The 23,619-nt window shown below is 42.8% G+C and overlaps 1 protein-coding gene across 4 annotated transcripts in view; it reads right to left on the bottom strand.

Moving 5' to 3' along the window:
* SPNS2 (SPNS lysolipid transporter 2, sphingosine-1-phosphate) overlaps nt 1-23,619 on the bottom strand; it is a 151,716-nt gene that overhangs the window by 115,747 nt on the left and 12,350 nt on the right. For all 4 annotated transcript variants that reach the window (XR_014185623.1, XR_014185624.1, XR_014185625.1 and 1 more), the window contains exon 2: nt 2,956-3,021. Coding sequence is in view for 1 of the 4 variants with exons in the window: in XM_082068221.1 (XP_081924347.1) it covers nt 2,956-3,021 (66 nt within the window). In the remaining 3 variants the exon portion in view is untranslated. The remainder of the gene's footprint in view (nt 1-2,955; nt 3,022-23,619) is intronic.

Below are 23,619 nucleotides of genomic sequence, written 5' to 3' on the forward strand. Positions count from 1 at the left end.
TTGCTGCCACAGATCTTTGCTGCCGAGACAGCTACCCCGTTCTGCTCCATTCCATTACGGCTGAGGCTGGAGTGTCCCTGTGATTCTTCTGTACAGGCAGCTATGGTGTCCCTCTAACCAGCTTTCATTATATCTCTTAGGCAAAGAGCAGATTGTATCTTGGGATTAATATAAAAGAAGATAAAAATTCAAATTCTGTCTTTGCAGTTCCTAAGAAACCAATCACCTCTGCTTTCCAGAGAGCAGCAGAAGCTGAAAGTGTATGAATTGGCTTTTGAATGTTTGGAGAGAGAACGCTACAAGATTGGCTGTGTCTGCAAAGAGCGGGTTATGGTACAAACGCAGGGTCAGACGTTGCCTTTGGTGGATTTCTTTTCCCCTCGCTGTTTGAGTTTTCAGTACTATCTCTTCCTAAAGCTGTCTGCAGCCTTGTTTCTCACTTAAAAGGATATTTTTATTTAAGCCTGTTTGATGAGTGATATGAACTGCTAGTGAATACTACATTTCACTCCCCCTCATTAACATTGTAAATTCATTTAGGACTCATTTGGATGCAGGATTAACAACCTGAGGACTAATCCACTCTTTATTCAGAGGACATATTCAGGATGAGCAGTCTTTCGTCTCACATCACTCAATTAGTTAGCAGGACCATCTCTTGGGAATAAAATGATATTTCTATCTCTCAGCTTGCAAAGGAACTGTTCAAGGTCAAGGCTGAGCTCTGGGAGACATCAGTCCTGGGCCCAGCTCCACTACAGCCTTTCTCTGCAACCGTGGTCACATACTTCTACACTCTGCATCCATTTTCCCCAATCTGCACATCTAGACAGGTCAGACTTAGAGAACAAACACAAGATTGAAATTAGTGTTTATGGTGGTTTAGTCCATGTTTCATTTCACCACGGTTAAGGGGCCACGGGCCACAGGCCAGCTGCCAACACGGAAACTTGTTAAGCTGAAGTAATATATCTAGTAAGTTTTCAGTTACGTGCCCCTACCCTTACTTACGCAAAATAGTGTTTTATTTTGTAAGTATTATTTTCCTGTGATGGCACTGTGATTAATACATTATTATCTATATTGCAGGGGCAAAGTCAAGCCCTCAGTTTTCAGATGAGCAAAATAACAAGAGAAAATATTGCTTTTCTTAAAGCACCAGCTATCAGTTAGAAAACTCTTGACACACTCAGCAGCAATCTTGCAATATCTCAGTGACACTGTTTTCAGCTGCCCTGTACGTTTGCTAGAGAAATAAATAACATTTCTTGCAATTAACAAATGAAATGCCCTGTTGGAGCTTAGCTCTTACTTGCTGTCAGTAAATCATCTGCAGAACAGTTTCATCCACTGAGGGGAATGAAGATTAAATACATGCTCTGGCAAGTGTCACTTTCCACCAGAATATTTTCTTGAAGGCACTTTGTGTCTAATGATACATTGAGGACCTGTTCCTCTGAGTACAATAAATAAATACAAATAATTGTTGTAGAAAAGAGCCTGACAGACAACCAGTGCCACTTTGGGCATAACTGATTGATGCTACTTATCATCAGTAACGCCTGTAAAGCTGAGGGCTCCTGTTCTGGACACGTGCTGCACATATCAGCTCAGCTCAACTCTGCCGTCCCACAAGGACAGCGTTTTCAAAGCCCTAATGCAAATGGTTATTAATTGTTTGTATTGCAACATTACCAAGAAGCTGTAACCACAAATGAGGACCCTGCTGTGCCATGGATTGCAGAAAAATAAAAAGGAGGACGTAATGCAGTGTTTCATAAAGTTTGAAATCAAGGGCCAAATGACAGAGCTCCAGAAAATTCTCACCTTTAGTGGGAGCATAAAGAATGAGGGATTTAATACACTTTATTGTTGGCTACAGTTTCACGGAGAAGCTTCTGATGGGCGTTTAGTAGCCCCTGTGACAGTACAGGAAAAAAAGCATGGAAAAAATGTCTTTCTGGCATGCTATTTCTAATCCTAATTGAATTCTATTTTTTTTGGAGATATAATTGTTCCAGTATGGTTCCCTGAGACAGATGACAGTGACAAGACAACCACAGCACCACATATCTATGACTCCAACTAATAATTCTGTAGGAAGTTTCCAAACCAGACTGTTTCTCTCCTTAAAATCCTGCATTTTCCCTCTGGCTAGTCCTCTCAACTCTTCATAAACATCAAATTGTGCTATTATAACTACCTGAGAATGCTACTCAATGTCATCAAATCCAGCCTATTGACAAAGGTTCTAAGTCACCTCGGGACTACAGGCCAGGAGAGCTGGGTTTGTCCTGCGGTGTTACAGCTCTGCCTGCGGATGTTGCAACATTAAAATGTCTGCTGCATTAAAAGGACATCACAATTGCAATAATCCTTCTTCCTTAAACACAAGGAGAGAAATCTCTGAAGCTAACAGCACCAAAATCATCAGGCTATTGTTAATCCATGAGTCACCACGACTGCAATGATTGTTAACCTTTCCCGCAGTTTGCATCCTCAGGTACTTGTCCTGATGAGTTTTACATTTTCATGCCACACTGTATTCCCAATTACTGAGCATTCAACAGATTCTCTGTAGAGCACATGAAGGACATCATACATCACACTTATTACCAACCTACAGAGAGTTAGGCAAAGTAAGAACAACAGGAGCCTGCTGTTGGTTCATTACTGACCTAGAGGAAGAAGCCATCTCCTTTTTTAATTTAGTTGTCATAAATAGTATCATTAGGTTTGTTTGCCTTTAGCCCATTCTGCATCTAAGTCATTCTGAACCGTGAACTCATGCTCACCAGCAAATCGAAACCAAAAAACCCTTCGTGTGCACTCACCTTCCTAGTAAGAGAATATTTCAAAAGCAATGTGCCCAAGGGCCATAACTGAAGAAATTCGAAAGCGCCCTTCTGAGAAGAGGAAGGTTGCAAAAACCAGCAAGGAAACGAATACTCTTACCTGTCTGCAATAAGCCAGCCCCGCTGTCTTTGACTCCGAAGTGTTGCTGGATGTCTAGTAACACACCTACAAGGAAAACAGAGAGAAGGAACTCAGTGCCTTCAGCCTCTGAAAAGCACACAACACAAACCTTTGGTGAAAAATTCCAGTAGTTTAAACACATAACTTCTAAAGTTTTCACACTGGCTTTTTTTCTGTATGTGCACACACAATAATTCTGCTTATCACTGCAGGTCATGGGAATCAACTAAGTGCCAACCTGAACTTGCTCATCATAAATATCTTGGCTTTTGGAACTGCCAGGATCACACTAAATGACAAACACAAAAAGATAAAAGACCCAAGAGATAACTATTCCCAGAAAATATCTGGGACAATGCCAAGAAAACAGATCTAAATTAATGGTACTAAAGCAAAACAGATACAGAGAAGGAAGGATAAAGCAAGAAAGCTCATTTGTCGTATTCCATATTACTTGCACATCACCATTTACTCAGGGCAGCATTCAGTTTGGCTTTTAGAGCACCAATACTGGCCCGGTAATATTAGTTCAACCTCCTACAGCAATCCCCCCTTCCACAATCTCTCAGACTGTTCAGCGCCGAGCAGGGAGGGCTCAGGGTGGGGAAGAGTGTGAATCTTATCCATGTCTATCACTACCTGAAAGGAGGGGGGTAAAGAAGCAGCTGGTACAGACAGACTCATGTCAAATTCATTCCTTCTAAACTAGCAGGTGCACAAGGGTCAAGAGCAAGCCAATAACCTGTGCAGGAAGCAAAATGGTGTCCTGCCATGGGACAGCAAAAGGATCGATTCAGTGATGGAAAAACAGAGATGAAGAGCTGTAGCGCTGCATTATTAAAACTGTCTGAGGAGGCAGATCCTCGGAGCAGGGCGTTGGACTAGATTATCTCCACAGGTCCCTTCCATTCTCCACGACTCTGGGATTTTGCGCTCCCAATCCCATGATGGAACACACACACACACACACACACACACACAGATGTCCAGAGCTCCCTCCACCACCCTGAAAGCGGCCAGTCCTGCCCACAGCAGCGTATTCCCAGCCACACCAAGATGCCTGAGAGGCACGTTAAACTACCAAACACTATGAGGAGCAGGGGCCTGGGATGTGATGGAAAACATAGCCTCAGAAAGAAGATTTTTTTTTTATTTGCATCAGAAACCAGAACAGCAAGTACACAGGATTACAATGGTGCCTACACAGTGAAGCAGAGGAGGTCCTCCAGTTCATTACAAAGAAATTATCTGTCCGGTGACAATGGCTTTGCACTTCTACAGTGCTTTTTTTTTCCCACAAGAGATCACAATGTGTTTTACAAGCTTGAGCTATTGTAGCCACAAATGAAATCCATTTAGGACACTGAAGTGTAGCCACCTTGGATTAAGCCTACAACTTCATTCTGCTGGTGGAGAGGGAGCCAGGTTCTGGGGATGGTCAATGAAAAAGGACAATATAGAACCACAATTATAAGCCTTGTGTGAGCTTGGAAGAATGTCTCAGATGATTAATAGAAATCTACATGTGTAATTGGCATGGATTTCCTACTCCCAGTCTATTCTATATTCTCTTTGGGCTACAGGTGTTTTGAGATGGGATTTAGAACATTAAATTAGAGGCAGCTGCAAGCAGATGATGCAACACATGTGTGAAGGGACAGGAGTTTCACTCCGCTCAGCACACTCACGTGGGCAGACACTTCTCCTCTCTTAAATTTCCTCAGCTCTGTTTCCACCTCGCCATGGCAATGAATCACCACAGACTTTAATAAGCTTTAGGGATACAATTAAGCAATGATAGACTAGGGGAGAAGACAGGAAAATGATAGAGCTTTTGACTTTCCCTTCTGCTTCGAGATGGTGGGAAGGCAGAGACAGCTGGAGTCAGGCTCCAGACAATGACCATGTTCCTTGTAGAGATGTGCTCCCACAGCACCTGATGCAATCTAAGAAAGGGAGGCTGCCCCGTGAGGCTGACAAGGCCTTTCTTGGATTAAAATTCATACCTATGTCCCAGGAAGATCTCAAAATAGCCATGGGCAGCAAACAGGCACCGCTCTTCCTGAGACAGCTTCTCAGCAGGGCTGGTGGCCACGGGACGTCTTCATGATTACATGGCACACGTTAGTGCTCTCACCTATTATTTCTTAAGTACATTTGGCGTTTTCAGGACTGAACAAACATACAGGAAAGATGGTGCCCACCTTACAAAGTATCTTCCTAGCTGAACGAGACACTGTTAATGCTGATGTAGAGCTTGGAACTCACTGAGATGAAACACGGGCAGCACCTGGCCAGGAGCGCTGATCAAGATGGGCACAGAGACAGGACTGACTGGGAGACCCAGCCGGAGGTATGACTGGTTACTGCAGCCCTATCAAGGTTATTTTACCAGGCCTGCCATGCTAGTATCTAAGTGCCTGACAAAAACACCAAGGCAGTCATCGGATTTTTGTGGGCACTGGGCATGAAGAGGACTTTTAAGAGCAATTTGGAGGATAAAAGGTCTTTGGGTGTGGACTGTTAGATAGGGAGGGAATGTCAACTAAATGGAGAAGAGCAACATGCCCAACTTCATCCAACCTCATCCATTCACAGCGTTATAAAGTTTTCTAGGTTCTAGTTAGTGCAAGATCCAGAGCACTGCTGCCACTTTCAAAGGCCATTTCACAGTGAATAAAAACACCTGATTCTGAGGCTTTTGGAATGCAGGTCCAGATTTAATGGCCTAAGTTATCTCTGATTTAGGGGAAATGCCTTGGGAAAGGCAAATTTTCCTGTAAGTATGTGGTTCAGGCTTCAAACAGGGAGGTAGGTGGTACTGATCACGCATGAGCCAAATGCTTGCCTAGATAGGCTTTGTGTTCCTGGCCAGAGCTACAGCAGAACAGAAATTGCAGGACTGGAAGGTCAGCTGGTATGGGGTAAAAAGATGCTCTGAACAGAAGGTCATCTTAGTACAGATGTTTCTTGTGTTAACCATCATTTTCAGAACTCCTCCATAGCCGATCTAGTGTGCAGAGTGTCTTGGTTCTGTTTTATATTTAAAAGAAACATGGGCTCTTCACCTAATTACTGCCACCTGTATATATGAATAAAGAGTCGCCATGGTAAGAAACTGTTCATAAGCTAAGCCACAATAAAATCACAATTTCAAAGCCAAAAGGTATTAGAGCTTCCCTGGGAGAGCCCCATTTTCCACTTACCAAAACAAAACAGCACGATTTGATTTCAAACTGCTTCCAAGGCAGGTGCAAAATACAGAGCTAAGCTGTGCACTGAACGCAAAGCTACAGACACAAAGCCACAGGTTTTCAGCTCACCAAGCCTTGCATCGGAAATGCCAATGCACATTCTTCAAACACAGCGCGTGTGCTCCAACACCACTGGCCAACAGAACTACTTACTTTAAAAGCATGTGCATTTTTAAAGGTATCTTTTAATGGGGAAATATTACGGTGCTTGAAAGGAATCAGCACACAGCTCTGCACATGGTGCAGGCTGGACACTGATAGCGTGTCCCTCCCACCCCAATGCAGCCCAGGACCTGCACCCCTCTTTGGGGAAGCCTCAAAGGAGATGGAGGAGAACCCTGTCTCACCCAAGCCCAGTTTCACCTGCTCTCTTGGCTCCCAAAGATCCAGAGCACACTCTGTACTGACAACTCTTTTCCCTCCATTACCTGTTGCTCCCCACCTCTCCATCCCTAGGAAGGCACTTTCCTTCCAGGCTGTGTTCCCTGGTTCTTCCAGGACCAGCACCCTCAGGTGGAGGGAACTAAGCGGGGACAGCCAAGCCCTGGCCTCCTACCATTAAAGGAACAAACCACCTTCCTACCATCAGGCTCTTCCTCGTGCCTGCAGCCATATTCATCCTGCTCCAAATAATACTTTAGGAGACACAGGAGTGGTGTACCCACATGTCTGTTCAGAGACATGTGAAAAGATTAGGTGGGGAGAAGTTTATTCTGAGGTCTCTGTGATTGTATCTTCACTGCAAGCCCAAGGTGTGACTGCAGTTCACACACACATCCCCAAGCTTCAAACGAGCCGGCTTCACATCAGCCACCCACTAGTTATTAAACACCAGCTTCACTATTTGGACACAATTTAAATGCTCAGGTGCAGAAAACCACCATGGTAGCCCTGCTGATATTTGTACCTCAAGATTAATTCCCACTGCTACCAGAACTAGCAAATCTAGAACTAAAGTCCAATACCACCTTCTTTGGATTGCCATGGAATCATTCCCTGTCTTACATGCAAACAGAAGCAAGCCTGCTCTTTAAATATTGCTAAATAAGTGGTGACACTGTGCTTGAAAATACAGACAGGAGCTTCCTTAGGATGCACACACAGACTTTTCTTCTGCAAAACTAATATCCATGGTTGTATGACACGACAGTAGGCATCTGTGAAAAAGTCTTTGGTTTTGAAATAGTGTTGCAGCATCAAAAAGAAACAAACAAAACAAAATGAGTAGCCAGCCTAATCAAAACAAGGGTTTCCTAAGATCTGTTCACACTGGCATGCAAGAAACCTGTGACCTAGAAAGCCTTGAAAAGAAGCTGCCACCGCCCATAGTGGCAGGTTTAGAAAGGGGTAATAAAGCACAATGAGCTGGGGTCTCGGTGCCCAACACTGCAGTCATTCCCAGGCCATGAAACAGCTGTTTAAAAACCCGCTAACAAAACCCCAGGGTGGGCAAATGTGAGAGCCCAAAGCCTCCGGGCACCCGGAGCCTCCCACCGCCCGCACGTGCCAAACGGCGCCGGGCTGAGGGCTCATGGCAGAGCCTGTGCTGGAAACGGAGAAAAAACCCACCAGCACACACACGAGGATGTGCTGTGTGCCCTCTTTACCCATTTTCGGTGAGCTTTCATTAGGAAAGGTGCTTCCCCTCAGCCAAGCACATCGCTTCTTGGGAAACGAAATAAACCCCAGCATTATCCTTGCACCACCTGTCACACCCACTTATTCCATTCAATGTTTTTATCATTATTGTAATATCAGTGGGGAAGTATCTGAGCTATTCATTCATTCCCAAAGGCTATTGGCTTACCTGCACGGCGTGTCACAAGTAATTAATAATTAGGAAAAAAAAAATAAGGAATCCAATTAACCAAGGGCTTAGAGAGGAAAATATATTAAAAAATGACGTCGTGTTCTCTTTCTGGCAGCGGCTAGGTAATAATAAATGATGGTTCCTCTAACATAAATCCACCGTAATGTTGTATGCAAAGCACAAACTTGTCTGCAAGCATGGGAGGGGATAAAAAAATGCTCATCAGGTGTAGAATCAATTAGCACAAGGCATCATTAACACAGGGTCAAGGCGTCTGGGGAAGGCAGCACAGGACAGCTAGTCCTGCTCGGATTTAAAACAAAAAAACAAAACAAAAAATCAAAACAAATAGGAATTTGAATGCAACCATGGCTGCCAAATGCTGGGTGCCTCACTGGCAAAACCACACCCTAATCAAATCCCTCATCTTCTTAATTACAGTGTAGGGCTGTTCCCAGGACTATGGCTGGGAAGGAAGCCCTTGTCAAATAGGGAACATGGGATAGTCAGCCAACATAAGCCCAAGAGCTTAAATAAATTCCAAAAAACTGAAGATTTTCCACTTATGATCCAATGCAACAACAGGTCTCACCAGTAAAACTGCAAAATGACGTGGGTTAAATCTGAGACTAAGCTCACAGCGTCACTTCCCCCTTATTTCCACTCCTGCTGTACAGCTCCCTATTAAAGAGATCTTTAATTTCATCCCTGCCTCATCTCACTTTAAGACTCCTGCCTTGGCCCAGTTTAATCAGCCGTGCAATTCCCACAAGCCAAGGGAAGACTCCAATTACGCATAAATGACATGATTTGGATAAAAGGGCAGGATAAAGCGAATGGGCACCTAGACCTGAAGTTGAAAACAAACTCATTCATTGGGAGTTGGAAAGATTCCTTTATGTGGAATAGTAAAATCAGAAGTTTTAAGCAACCAACAGAAACATATGTAGTAGCTGAGGTTTATATTGGTCATTTCAAATGACAGGAATCATTAGGAGCTTTTGGCCAAAGCTGGCCAGACCCTGCTCCATACCCGGCACATCCTCTCAGGACTCAGTTCAGACCCTCTTCCTAGTTTTCAACTCACACAAAGCAGGCGAGGCATGCTGAGCACTGCTGGACCTGCTCAGCGCAGAATGAACAGTCTTTAGCGAGGGAAAAGGTAAAAGCGGCCTTGACAGATTTTCAGATCAAAGATCAGAGCCTCAAAAAACAAGAATGTTATTATTTCATGCATTCAAATCTTAGAAAATTCTGAGACTCCCCCCATTTACACTCTCCTTACACATGCTATGGCAGAGAAAAGTGGTCCTGCTAGCAAAGCTCTAGTTGTCTCCTGGTTTTCTAATCTTTACTGAAGATTAACAAGTCTAGCTAATCATGCAATGAAACATATCTCAGAAACTTTGTATGTGAGCTCATTAAAATAAATAAAAACAGTGTAGATAATGATAGAGCAAATCAAGTGCACACAAATCCAGCCAGTGAGTCACCACTCCCTTGTTTTCCTTATTGGAAAACTTGGCGTATCACCATACCGGAGCGAGGCTGAGTCAGGAAACTGGCATGAGCCACAAACTGCAAGGAAATTAAAATAAGTATCTACAAAATCTCTTTTTTTGAGAGAGATTTTGGAGATTTTTGCTGGCTTTGTACAGATGTGGCTATGGACTTCACAGCTCTATTCTCATGGTTTTCTGGCTAGACAAAAGTCAATAAAGAGTCATGTACGTGTTTTTCTAGAGAGTATAAAATTATTAGACTCTTGTTCTCAGAATCAATTTGATGCCCTTACTTTTACATCTTCTTGCATATATTTTAACCAAACACATTCGCAGGATACTACCATATTCTACTGAATGCTCGATAACCTCTTGCCTAAGAAGTGGGCAGATATTACTTGCTTAGAAACAGCCAAAGTACATGCAAATATTTTAACAGTACTAACCTGAGAACTAATGGCATGCATGATATGAGCGTAACAGCCCTCAGCCTAATTCTGTGCAAGCACAACCTCTAGCTGGTCACCTCCCTCATTCACACAGACCACGAGAACTTGCACCGTTATTTTCTGACACATCCTCTGTTGGATTTGAGGCTTTTCAGACAGGTACCAAAAAGCCTGTGCGATCAGGTGCACCTTCTGCGCACAAGCAGCTACGTGTCTGGGGCTGCCACTACATCATATTTCAAGATTGTGAAGGCTAACAGAAGAAATCCTCTATGTTCTCTAACGTCACACTCTAGTGAGTGAGGACTTTTTACCCGCTCCCTTCCCTTTCATAGCCACGCACACTTTTGTGACACGGAAGACTGAGATAAGAGTGAACAACTGGGGCAATTAGTGACTGATGGTTTACAGCAGATGACAGCTAATTTCTCCAGTTAGGAAGATTTCTATCAAATCTGTAGAAATATGCACTTGGATTGGACATACTTCCAAGTGACTGCATCTCATTTCTCATTTGCATTTTGCTTCTGCTTAGCAATGCCTCAAAGCTATTTTGGAACATCACAAGCTGTCCAGGGCATGATGGTATCGTTGGATGTAATCGTAAAGAGCTTTCTATTCTTTTGTACTACAAAGAATGTTTTATAAAATGCAAGGGAGATGCCATATCAGAGGTTCCTGCACAGAGTGGCCTGTAGAAGAACCGCAGCTGGGTGGTAAAGATGCCTGGCAGAGAATGTCAGGAACATTCTGGGCAGGTTTCTACTGCACAGAATCACCAGTTTCTTCGTGAAAGCACAACTAAGCTACTGCTGTGGTCCTGGGTTAATAAAAAGCTCTGGTAATCAACTTCATATCAGCGAAGGGGTGTATGAGCACATCTCCAGTACTCCTGTCAAGTTGCATACTGATTTTTAAAAGCGGCTTTGTAATGTTAACATCCATAACGCAAATCTCCCTCTGGGACCTAGATCTGGGGATGATCATAAGGCTTTAAGTGCTAAAGCAGGAAAAGGTGGAATTACCTATACCATATCCTCCACAGATGAAAAACTGGCTAAAACTGATGCTAACTTGGTGCTGCAGCCCACTTCTGAGACAGGAAAGCTGTAAAAAGAGAGAAAGAGAAAAAGAAAGAGAAAGAGAAAAAGGAGAAGGAGGAAAAGGAGAAAGGATAAAGAAGGAAAAAGAAGCACCCTACTATTTCAAGTAGCTAGCTAAATCTTCTTCCCAAATCTTCTTGTTTTAACTTCCAGATGAAAAAGGTTTTGGCTGCAGATAAAAATACCTACCCTAATTTTAGAAATCCCAGAACAGCCCTTACTGTTATATTTATGCTTTAAACGTGTCTGAGACAGCACTGCTGAACATGGCAAATAGGTTTATGAGTCTGTCACTCTGCATAAAGAAAGGAGGATAAAGCTGCTCAAGTCCACCCTTGCACGCTGCTCCCTTTCATCCACCTGTTCTCCCCAGGGCACCAGAACTGGGACTTTCTGGGTCTCCTCACCCACCTCCTGATCTGGAGGGCACTGTGATCCATACAGCAGCTTCTCATACTCAATGCATATTCCCTTCCTCTGTCCCTCTCCCCACTCTTGAATTAACTTGGGAAACTCTCCCATCACGAGTGTGTTGATCTACACAAGAATCCTACTACACAGTGCATTAATATATAAGATATGATGTAAATAAATCAAAAGGTCCTGCTTAGAGGAGCTTTTTCATATCCTCACATGACCCAACAGAGACGTATTTCCCTGCAGATGAGGCTTGAGGGGATATTACCACACACTGCCAACATCGGCTAGAACCCTCTAGTGTTTTCTTCCTTAACTATTTAAAGCAGCCATTGCCACCCTCTAATCAGGGGCATTTTTTAATCTGCGTATGGGTGGAAATGCCCTTCCATCATCATCCACTCCAACATCTCCTACTGACTGAAAATACCTTTCTCTGAGCACAAAGCAATGTGAAATTCCTCCTCTTGTGCCCACCTCCCACAGAAATGCATTAAGCATTTGCATTTCTTCCTGGGTCCTGGTCAAGCTGTGCTGGGAAACGATCAAGTACGGTGCACATCTCTTGATGGCTGCATTAGTTATTGAAAGCAACGTGTCTTTAAATTCATCCAGCTGACAAGGCAAGTGGCTTTGTACAGTTAATTAGCAAGGCACATGGGTATTCAAAGAAGATCTGTGTGGGGCACAAAAGCTTGTTAAGAGACCCAGAACTTACCCACAGCACTGGCAGGGAAAAGAGAAAAGAAAACAGCTTTGGACTTATCACAGGAGATCATTTAAATGCTTCCACTCAGCTTCTTAAATATGACCTATTAAAGAATTTACTATGTTCTACAATAGCTCCATGGCTGATATGGAAGTAAAATGTGTGTATAAACCCTATACCTGCATGAAAGCGTGTACTTAGATGAGAAAAGAGTGCACTAAAATAAGCCTGACACCACAGGCTTCCCTATAAGTAGAAGTGGTCACTGGTGGAGCCCTGTGACTACAGTGACACCAGGAAATGCCCAGACACAAACCTGGCTTGCCCTGTTTTATTTAGAGAGTGTTTTATTTGGTGCAAGTTGTAGCAATTTCTGAAGCTAAAATATCTTCCACAGCAACATTTTTGATTTTGCCCAGTTGCATTGCCACAGGACCTCTGTGAGCTCGGCCATGGTTCCAGGACAGCGATGCACAGCCCTCAAAGGCATACCTGCATTAGCAAAACCTGAATTCAACCCAGGCCTAAGAGACGGGACTACTCAGTTCCAAATCCTGACACTACATCACTATGTAACCCTGGGTAAATTATTTGATCATGCAGAATTTCAGAGTCTGCATTAGCCTAATGAAGATAATAACAATAATCATGTGTGTCACAGATACAGTGGGGCTTGGTTATTATGTTCTTGTGAAGTGCTTAGAAGAGCCCCAGATGAAAGGGAAATTAGGAGAAGGAAGATTAATTAAAAGACATGTGCATCCCAAATAAAAAACAGCCAGGAACACTGTTGTTGCTGTTATTAGGAGAGTCTCTCTGATTTAGGGCAGCTTTTATTTCTGTGTTGGTAAAGCAGACCCACTTTAACCACTTTCTGTGTTCAAACTTTATTTGTAGATTGTGGGTAGGTGATAAAGGCTGCTGAGCCTCTGATACTGCAAACATAAAGGCCTTTGATCAAAGGTCTGACTTCACAGTAACTGACATCTGTGATACGACACTGCTGACGGGCTGCTGCTGTTTGCACTGCTGCAAGGCAAAACAAGGAATCAAAAAGTTACTACCATGCTGAAGGAGAGACTAGGATTGAAGAAAAGGGAACATTTCCTGCGGGTAAACACACCATAGTGAGCACAGTTCACTAGTGAGAAATGCTGCAATGAAATTATGTTACATTCCCAAGTTCTTGTTAATAACAGACTTGTGCAAATGGAAACATGTTTCCTACAGTGGTTTTTACCTAGGAAGTACTAAGCACTGATCATTTAAGTCAGTATCATTCCCTGTTTTAAAGATGGGGAAAGGGACACAGTGAGAGATGCGGTGAGACATCTGAGCTCATCTATAACCAAGCAGCACAGCCCAGAATAAGGCTCAAGCTCCCTGCTCTTTGTCCAAGCCTGGACTGGTCTCCACAGGACGAGGCTTCATCCTTGGCCAAAGCTGAGCCCTGGTTCCTCCTGCAGCATGCCACGAGTGTTGGACGCCACACTCCAATTCACCAGCATCCAGTGCCAAATAGACTTCTCACCCTAACTTGACTGTGTGAATGTCCAAGTGACACCAAATTCCATGAACTATCTCTTGGGACATTCAGGAATGAATTTCTTAAAAGGAAGCGAGTACGGGAACTTGGGAAGAAATTAATAATTGCACATTCTCTCTGGGACACACAAAAACCTTCCCTTTACGTTGCACAGACAGGTGGTGTTGAACCCTTCATTTTTGAAGAGTCAGATTTTTTTAAGCGCTGTCAGCAAGTCAGCTACACTTTAATTTGTTATAATTAACACCACAGTAGAAGAAAAAGGGCCCTACCCTCCACCCATTTCAGGAGACACTGCAATACAGTTAAAGACGGAGTCTGGGTTTCCCCCCTTAACTATAAACAGTAAGAGGCTCTAATATGTTACGCTTCTGCTGATGAGATGTGCATTAATTCCCTAATGACAGGTGCACCTCGGAGCCAGGACAGCTAATCACAAGATCCCGAGTGAACCACAGCACAGGGCTCAGGGAAGGCCAAGTCTTTTCCAAGGAACAGCTTGGCGAGGTCCCACGAGCTGGTTCACGGCAAGTTCAAAGCAAAAAGTTATTTCCTAAAAGCAGAACCAATAACCCCCCTTTTCCTATGGTTTTACGTCTTGAGACAGCATTCTCTAATGCTGTCAGAGGTCGTGGATGTTCAAAAGCTTTTGCCTTTGTGGGTTTTTTTTCACATCTAATAAATGTTAAGCCCATGTTACAGGGACTCTCTCATTTCCCTGACTTCAAATTTCTATGAAACCTCACGCAGCACTGAAGCTTTCAGAAGTCTTCTTTCTTCAAGTGTGGCCCACATTGGCCAATGGATTAAAACAGAAAGAGGTGAGAGGAATAAGAGTAACCCAGAGACTGACTTACCAAACACCCTCACTTTAAAATAAACTTCTTCCATTGCAATTCATGTCTTCTTTTACTGGAATTGCTGAAGTTATTTATTTTGGTCTCAGTGGATACATTTTAGAAGTGGAAAGCCCAGACTGACTTTCCTGTTTCAGAACAGCTATACACCTTACAGATCTGAAAACAGCTACGGTGGCTTTTCCTTTCCATACAGAAGAAAACCAGCAGCATTACTGCACTGTTATCTATGAACATGGAAATGTGTGCGTTATCCCATGACAGTTAATCAACACTGTCAGTCTTTTAGTAAGATATAACACCACACAACTCTGGTGAAAAATAGACCAAGTAAAATTTCTTGCAATGATGTTTAATAATCTTAAGTTTCATAGCTGGCCAATAAAACATCACTTTCAGGACAGACAGTCCCAAACTCTCACTCCTTATCACAGGATGTGTTTATGTGTGAAGTGGAAAACTGTCAAATGTTCAGAGATAATCAAGACTGGGCACAGGTGCTGCACACAAGGGACTATCACTGAAATAAAGCAAACAGTATTTATCTTTCCCTCTCTGCCCACACCCTACTTTTAGACAGTAACATCTAAGCAGCTGAAGGTGGTCAGGAAGAAAATGCTTAGCCACTGAACTTGTGCAGAACATAAAAGGTAGAGCTCCCTTTGAAGAAACAGCCTGTTGGAATGCTGTGAACATGCCTTCCCTCTGAATAGAGAAGAAAAGATCTATTTTAAAATTAAGAGGCAACACTGTCCTCAATCGGAACAGTAATCCACGCTCTTTGGTCCTGTACTTCAGTCACTGATACTAAAACTACTTCTTTTAGGACACATGTCAATCCTTTTGATAACTTTTTCTTGGTTTAGATGTTGAGTAGAAAATAAAGCATCTTCATTGTATGTGCATCAGAATTGCTGCGTAATATAGAGGGGAAGAAATATTTAAAGAAAAAAAAAAGCCAGTCTGAGGTAAAGGGGAAAAAAAACCTCAATGCTGTCTGATTATCAAAAGTTCCTGTGTGGTCAGTAAATTTAAAGTAAATGAGGATTCAGGAAGTACTGCAAACTGAGCTCTAAGATCAGTGCTATCAGATAAAGCAATGCTCAGATAAAAGGAACTCCTCGCCAAGCATTCTGCCATGGGGGTGTATGTACTGCAGGTGGAGAGCAGACTCCAGGTCTTGCGTAAGCGTGCGTAACCTGGAATCTGGAATCACACTTGACTATGAGAACACTGATGGTCTGCAAGATGTTTGCTGGGAAGCTGGGCTGTGTAGAACTTGCTGACCGCTGCTTTTTTCAATCCCCTGGTGCTGAACCAAGAGAAGTTTGGTCTGGATAGAAGTGCAGAACACACCATAGTATGGATATAGGTCACCGCTGAATGCGTTTTAGCATATATAGGTGGTAGGTAAATCCACAAGGACCTGACAAGTTAGATATGTGAGCTACCATAGCGCAAAGAACTTTATTTTCCAACAGGCAAACGCCAAGCTAGCGAGGGTGCTTTCAAGTCAGTCCAAAAGCCAGACACGAATGCCACCCAAACAGCGGCAGATTGCTCCGTGCAGGTCTGAACAGGCACGGCAGGTCTATCCAGGAGGAACGCGCTGCTCCAAGGGAGCTGCGGCATTCCTCGCCAGCCTCCGCATCGCAGTGGTTTTCAGAGGGGGTCCCAGAAGTCATTTACTCTGTCAGCTATTCCCCCCGCAAGATATTGGGGGTGATGGAAATGAACACGAGAGAAAATTAATCTTTTTGTTAATGTAGAAAGGTGCAATTCATGACTCACAGCAAGCTTGTGTAAATAAATGGCATTGTTTAAATCTTATTTGTAATTATACTTCTAGCGAGAGACTTTCAAAGCTGCATTGAGAATATGGCATTCAATTGTCTAATTTATTGTTATTTTAAGCAGGTACTGTATGCCCAAATTCCCTTGGCAGATTATATCGCAGCTTAAGTGTTTCGCTAGAGGTAATTTTCACCTGTTCATGACAACAGCAATAAGAGGAAGGAAATCAACCAAAAGAGAATTACATCTATGTTATCCAATTTCTTCTTCTCTCTGTGGCAGGTTGAAAGATGTTAGTGCAAAACTGCAAAGCTGTAGGGTCGCTGTGCTCTGCCTGGTTCACACTGGAGAGAAAGCAAAGTGAGGAAGGAGCACATGCAAGTGGTTTGGAAAAGGAAACAAACCAGTAGGTTCCCTTAGAAATACGAAAAACTGCTCTTGTGCTACTTCTGCTCACAGTACCAGCCACCTGTTCATTACAACAATAGTAATTAATAAGAAGCAAAATACTCAGAAGCAGATCACCTTGAAAGTCTTGTTCATACTTCATCAGCCTCCTGCAGTCCCCAACCTCATTTTAAACCTCATAGGATTAAAAATGTATAGAAGTCTAGAAGGTACTGAGAGGAAAATAATAAGTGCCAATGCATATATAAATTCAGAACACCAATCTGCCTAAGAAATTAGTCTTATTAACACCTCGCTTGAAATACCCCAGGCACCCTGGGAAGGCACCTGGTGATCCCCAAGGAAATAGATGCAGTTTTCAGGAACTGTCACATAGCTGGTTGTTCTTGAAAAGCTGGACAGAGAACAAAAACGCCTGGAGAAGCGCCTATCACGTATCTACTGCTTTTTAATAGCTATCGTAGTGCGGCAGTGTTGCACGGAATCTCAGACATGTAGCAAACACGTGGAAAATTAGCAGCATCCTAATATATATCACTGCTAACAGCCAGCAGGATCATCGTCACCCATTTATTCACTACGTGAGCTGGGGAAGAGTTACCATCTGTCCTTTTCTCCAGGCACTGTTTTAACCAAGAGACATTTCTACATGAAAGTACAACCAAATTCCAAAGTGCTAGACTTACTAGGAGTATAAGATACATATATTTAGAAAAAATTGTTCCCTAAACCAGTTTAACTTTGTTTTTTCCTGCTGCTAGAGTATCTAGACTGCTTCTCTCTCAGTTAAAAAACTTGCCTTTCATATCAACTCAAATTCCCATGCAACGGATTTGATTTTGGTTTTGTCTCCAGCTCATTTTGCTCCCACTTCGTGACAGAACTGACCCTGAGAAATGAGAACTGCGCCACGCACATTGAAATTGAACCCAAGTATAGTGGGTTTTCCTCCTCTGTCCAGAATATGATCAGCAGTTTGACTTTCATATGACCACTATTTGAAAATGTGCATGTAACACTGTTCAATCTTGAAGGACTTCAAATCTTTCTTTCCTAAGCTGCATTCCTATCAAGTGTCTTCTACAGGTGAGAAAATACAACTCGATATCTGAAATGGCAGAGATTGAGAGAAGTCTCTTGCAATTACTTTTAAATGACCTGGCAATTCAGAGAACACTGTTAATTCATCTCCTTATAGATGGGGTCACAAAACTGCTGTTCTTTGTCTTCTGATGCTCTAAGGGCCCAGAGGACTTCAGATATTCAGGGACAATTGATGTTGTCAGATGCTGGAAGACGCAGTTGTTAGAAATGACATAGACATTTGTCAAACACATACATAGTCCATCCTGCTCCTACCTTCTTTTTTGTATAATTTCCTCATTTTATGTTGTTATTAATATCACACTTTTGGGGGGTAAGGAGAAAGAAAATATTCACCTCAGGCATCACCACCCTAGGAAACTGCAAAAAGAAAAGACTGCATAAAACATCTATAGACATAAGGATCCTGCTGTGTCCCGGAGGCATAATACATCTCTGTTCAGCTAAACTGTGCAATACAGAAGTGGAGAAAAACTGCAGAAATTGCTTTGAAAACAAAAAGTGTTTTCCTAGAGCCATCATCAGGTTTGCTTGTCAGATCAGATGCCTTTTTTTTGGTGCTCCATTCAAATGCAAAGAAAATGCTTGAAGAAAATTGCTAGTTCTGATATTTACACTCTTCACACACACAGCTGGAGTGAGATTTCGGCCGTGGTTCAGCAACACCATCAACAAAATAATCTAAACCTAATGGCAGCCATACTGCAAGAACTATTCAAACACATATGCAAAATATTTCTTGATTCCCTTCTACAGACTCCCTAATAAACTTTATGCTTAAACAATGTTAAAGTACTTATTTTTGCAGCAAATTTTAGGGAAAATGGTCTATTTCCAGGTAAAGATTATGATCTTGGATGAAGAACTTTACTTCCTCCTCCCTGCACAAAAGAATAACTTATTTGCATTATATGTCAAAATTAACAATGTAACTGCCTACAAATATTCAAGTAAGCCTTCAGAAATGACCCAACACATCTTATTGCAGCAGAAGCACGTCCTAATACTCAGCTCCATTGCTCCAGCTAGATACAGACTACTTCCACAGCCTCCTAAAGTGCTTTGAGTTGCATCAATTTCCTCTCCCAGGCCTTCATGTTAATTGATGTGTTCTGAATTACATCATCAATTTTTGCCAAAGCACAGGTATTTAAATATCATCCATCATCATATTCTTAGTTCAAGGCCCTTCTGTTCGTTCTCCCTTGCACACACATGCTCACTCTCAGCATAACACAGGGAAAGCTTCATGTTTTAATACGCACTAACGTCAGCTGCAAACAAGAGGTGTGAAAGGAAATTAGGTATGCAAGGCAACTCATTCACAAATTAACTGCCGATTCATTTGCAGGAGTGTGATGCTTTGCCACGCTGGAAAGCGGTTGTGAAACAAGAGGCAGCCAGGGGAGCATCAGTGTTTTTCTAGCAGCTTGAAAACAACTGGAGCAGGTAGACAAAAAGATACCTTTGTTTCTGAGAAGCCATTTCAGGTTTGACTTCTTCTAATTGCTGTTCTCAGTTTCCGAACACAAGGCGGACATTAGCGTCATCATCAACATTAGGATATTATGTTAATACAGGATATTAATATTATTAGCAGACCACTGTATTGATTATTTGTGAAGAGTTCTGGTATGCAGGGTGGGAAGGCAGAGCTGGAAAGGCCGTGCCCAGCTCTGCAGGATGGTCACCCTTGAACACGTACCATGTGTTTTCCATGTGGTCCTGCTCAAGTCCCCTGACATGACCAAGTCTCCTGCCTGCACTTGCTCTTTGCTGTCCTGCTTCCAGCACCACTTGCAGGGATGCAGGAGGATCAAAGAGCACAGTAGTTTCTGCAACAGGATCCCCTCTTGTGGACCTTAGGACTCCACAGTAACACGAACAGCAATACTTCATGGCTGTGTCCAAGGCTGAGCTCTCCGATCCTTCTTCCATTTATCCCTTCTCACGCAGGAAAAATATTAGTACAAACTTTATCTCAGTTGTACAGTGTAAACCTTCTGCGACTGCCCTGTATTCACACTAACATGAAGAAACTTCAGCCCAGCTATTTACCTTATAAACTTCCCATTACTCAGTTTTGATCAAGATATGAATATCATTTCCTTTCTGAACCTTTTCAACCCAAAATAAACATTCATCGTCCACAATCAAACTTTTTCATACAATCCCAGTGCTAACATCTCACAGCACGTTTGAAAAATAAATGGTTGCAGCCTATCAAGTAGAGTTTTGCTTAAATTACACACTCTTATTTCATAAAATTACAGAAGGTGGCTTTGCCTCTCGCCGTACCAGGGACTGCACAAAGTGCTGTTACTGCTGCACCATGTATGCCTCCTCAGACTGCTTAAGCCCAGTCTTCTGCTTTGTATTGAATAATGTAAAACCCCATTAACTTGTTCAGAAGCAAAGATAACCATGGTCAGCCTTATTGGTTGAGAACTGCCAACAGCAGAGGTCCCTATGGTAGATAAGGAAAGGCCAGTGAAGGAATTAGTGTGTAAAGGTACGGCAGGTGATCCATACTGTTCCCCCAGTCATCGTCATTACTCATCTGCACAGAACACAGCACGATAGAGTCCCTAATTGCAATTCCTAACTGTAAATGCAAATAATACATAATTAACATATAACCAAAAAGCCCTCTGCAGGTATTTCAGATTTAAGAAGCATCCATTACTTTTTTAATAAGTATCAGAACTCCACTTCATTTTAGAGCTGAGTGGAAAAGTAAAAATATCTGGAGATTAAAGTATCTTTGTACTTCAAGACCAACCTCCATCCACAGGTTCGGCTACATCACAAGCCCTTGAAGATCTGATTAGTTTGGCTAATTGCATTTACTTGTCATGTCCTCTTGAGAAATCCATATTCAGGCTATGAGTATAGTAACAGTTACAATCACAACAGGAAACACCCAGAGGATAAACTTGATGTAAAAAGCAAACAAAGAACATGGTTTAATTTCTCAAGGCTCCTAGAAGAAAAAAAAACAAAACCATACACACATACACAAAAAAACAACAAAAACAACAACAACAAACTAAACACCACCACCACCACAACAACAACAATCCACCAGCAAGATGAAACCCAATGGAAATGATGAAAGCCAGATGAAAGTGCAGCTCAGATCCATCTCTCATCTCAGCATGTCAAGTTTTCAGACTTTAGAATAAATGATATACTCTTTCGGCTTATGACATAACAAGCATATAGCCTAAAGTAGAGACTGGGTGCTAGCTGAAACTCCAAGCACATCGCTAGTGATTTCAAACCAGCCAAAGGCTCACAGGAATAGCTGACACTTCCCAAGCTGAATTAAAGAGCAGATTATTTGGGAGATTCTTCGACTTTGCATAGCAAACACCTTAGAATTTTCCCTACAGTAGCTCTCGATCTCACATTTTGAGGTGTCCTACAAGAGGACAACGTGGTTCTCCAGCATGTCCATCTGCTGGATGGTCACACCGTTGCCAAACAACAGAATCTTCTCTCTGCAGCCAACAAACCGAGCACCTTCTTTACACCACAGCCGGCACCTTCTGCCCCAGCACCCTGCTCATCGCCACCACCTTCTCTGGGCTTTCTGTCACCGCACAAGAGGGAGGCAAGTGCCTCTACCCAGATTAAACACAAACAGAGCCTGCTGAGGAGTTTAAAACATTCAAAATTCCAGCTCGGAAAGGGAGAGCCGCCAGTGGCTAACATTTCTATGGGCAAAATTACAGCATGTGGGAATTACAGATCTGCAGACAAACCAGCAATTTCTGAGGTATTCAAGGCACCAGAAGCGACAAATTAGGACCACAATGCTAACAAAATTAGACACAGGCTCCTTTTAACCTCGTCTCTATTTTTAAGGGCTTTTTTTTTTTAAAAAAAGGTTTTGTATTTGTTGTGTTGTTAAAGTTTCCGTGAAATTGGACTGAGAGCAACTGTTTAGGAACGAAGTTTCCCCATAATTTACTCTCATTACCTTAGGACGTGTGAAATTATGGCCATGCCTGTACAAGGAGGTTTCTCTCAGCAATTTAGCAGTGCCAGAGTAGCACAGCAAAGACAACACTCAGCAGCAACATCAACATTTCCATAATCTTTGCAAATATGCTGCTTAATAGGAAGATGCCAGCTGTAGAATTTTTCTTATTTTGAGGTTCACTTGCATTCTTCAGTCTTCTGTCCAGCTGGGGACACTGCTAGAGCCAAAAGGCAACTCTTTCCCAATGTGACTCTTGCTTGTCTACATGTCAATAGAATGAACTACAGAAAAACAAAACAAGAAAGGAGCCAATTCCACCCCCCTCCACCCCGAAACAATAAAATCACACAACAGTATCTTTACAACCACGCCTGCTCATTTTGATAATTACTCTAACAGTCCGTCTAAGCGCAGCCCCTCAACCAGTTTCCAAAGGAGAAACCAAAACCTGAAGGAGAAGGAGGAAATGGTTCATCTGCTGAATACAATGTTCGGAAATGTGGGGTGAACATTCCTCACCAGAGCAAGATGAATGTTCCCACCCAAGCACAAAGAAAGGGTTCATATTTCATATACTTTCCATTGTTTGAGCTTGATTGTGTATAAGTAACTGCATTTAGTGATCACCAATGGAAGATATTTAGCAGCTAAAGTGATTGATGTTTTTAGCAGTGCAACAGCAACAAGGCAGGGTGCACCCTGTTCAGTTCCACCAACATTCTGCATTTCTGATGGGGATCCACCCTTCCATGGGTACATCACCTCTGTAATGCCCACCAGGGAGATGTGCAACAGGCGCTGCCCAAACAAAACACCACGTGAAAATGACCCACAATGAGGGGCATGCAGCAACGAACCCCAAAGGAAACCAAATGCCACTGGGTGCTGCTTAGTCTAAGCCTGGCTCTTAGAAAGTTCCACTGCACAACGCCAGCTCAGTGACTTTCAGTGATGGAAAGTGAATGGATACAAAGTTTGCATGGAATCAAACAATTCTGGATTGAAATAAGTGAATACTTTGAAGTGAATGATATTTAAATGAGATGACTTCATGACAAAGAAATATCCTGTAGGTACTGATGGAGACAGTGGTTTCAAATTTCCACACTGAAAAAGCGTTGGTTTGACTCCAAGGGGTTCGTCAGAGAGCGAAAGCATGATGGAAGGACTTGGGTGTTTTCGCACCTTGCTCCTCCTCGAAGTGCAGCTGTGAGGCTGGGCTGTCTGGTCCTGCATGGGCTCTGCACCCCACAGAAAGCACAACGCCCAGGAGATCTGACCAGAAACAGCAAGAGAGGCTTTACCAACCTACAACGGGTTCCACGAGTCACTGCTGCTGTCTTGAATGACCCTGCATCATTGCACAGTTATCGCTTGACACCAATTGCTGGCGATTTGGGTTCGTGCCTTTCTTTATGTATTTAACAGAAACCTCTTAACACTGCCCTTTCTAGCTGTCATTACATGTGCTGAAAGCACTTTTCACTGGGACCCTGTAAAAATATAATGCAGAGTGTTTATGGACAAAGACAAGCTTTAGAAGACTGGCAAGGAATTAAGTGTCCTTATAGCTATTAATTGAGATAGAAGGAACAGGGAACGCTTATCAGCACAGGCTGCTGGCACATCAGGTCCCAGCAGGAGCCAGCGACGGCAGGTGCAAATGATGAAATCTGTGTGCAGATTCTAGAGGGACAGCTTT

This window comes from Streptopelia decaocto (assembly GCF_964273445.1).
Source record: "Streptopelia decaocto genome assembly, chromosome: 18".
In the NCBI taxonomy this organism is placed as follows: Eukaryota; Metazoa; Chordata; class Aves; order Columbiformes; family Columbidae; genus Streptopelia; species Streptopelia decaocto.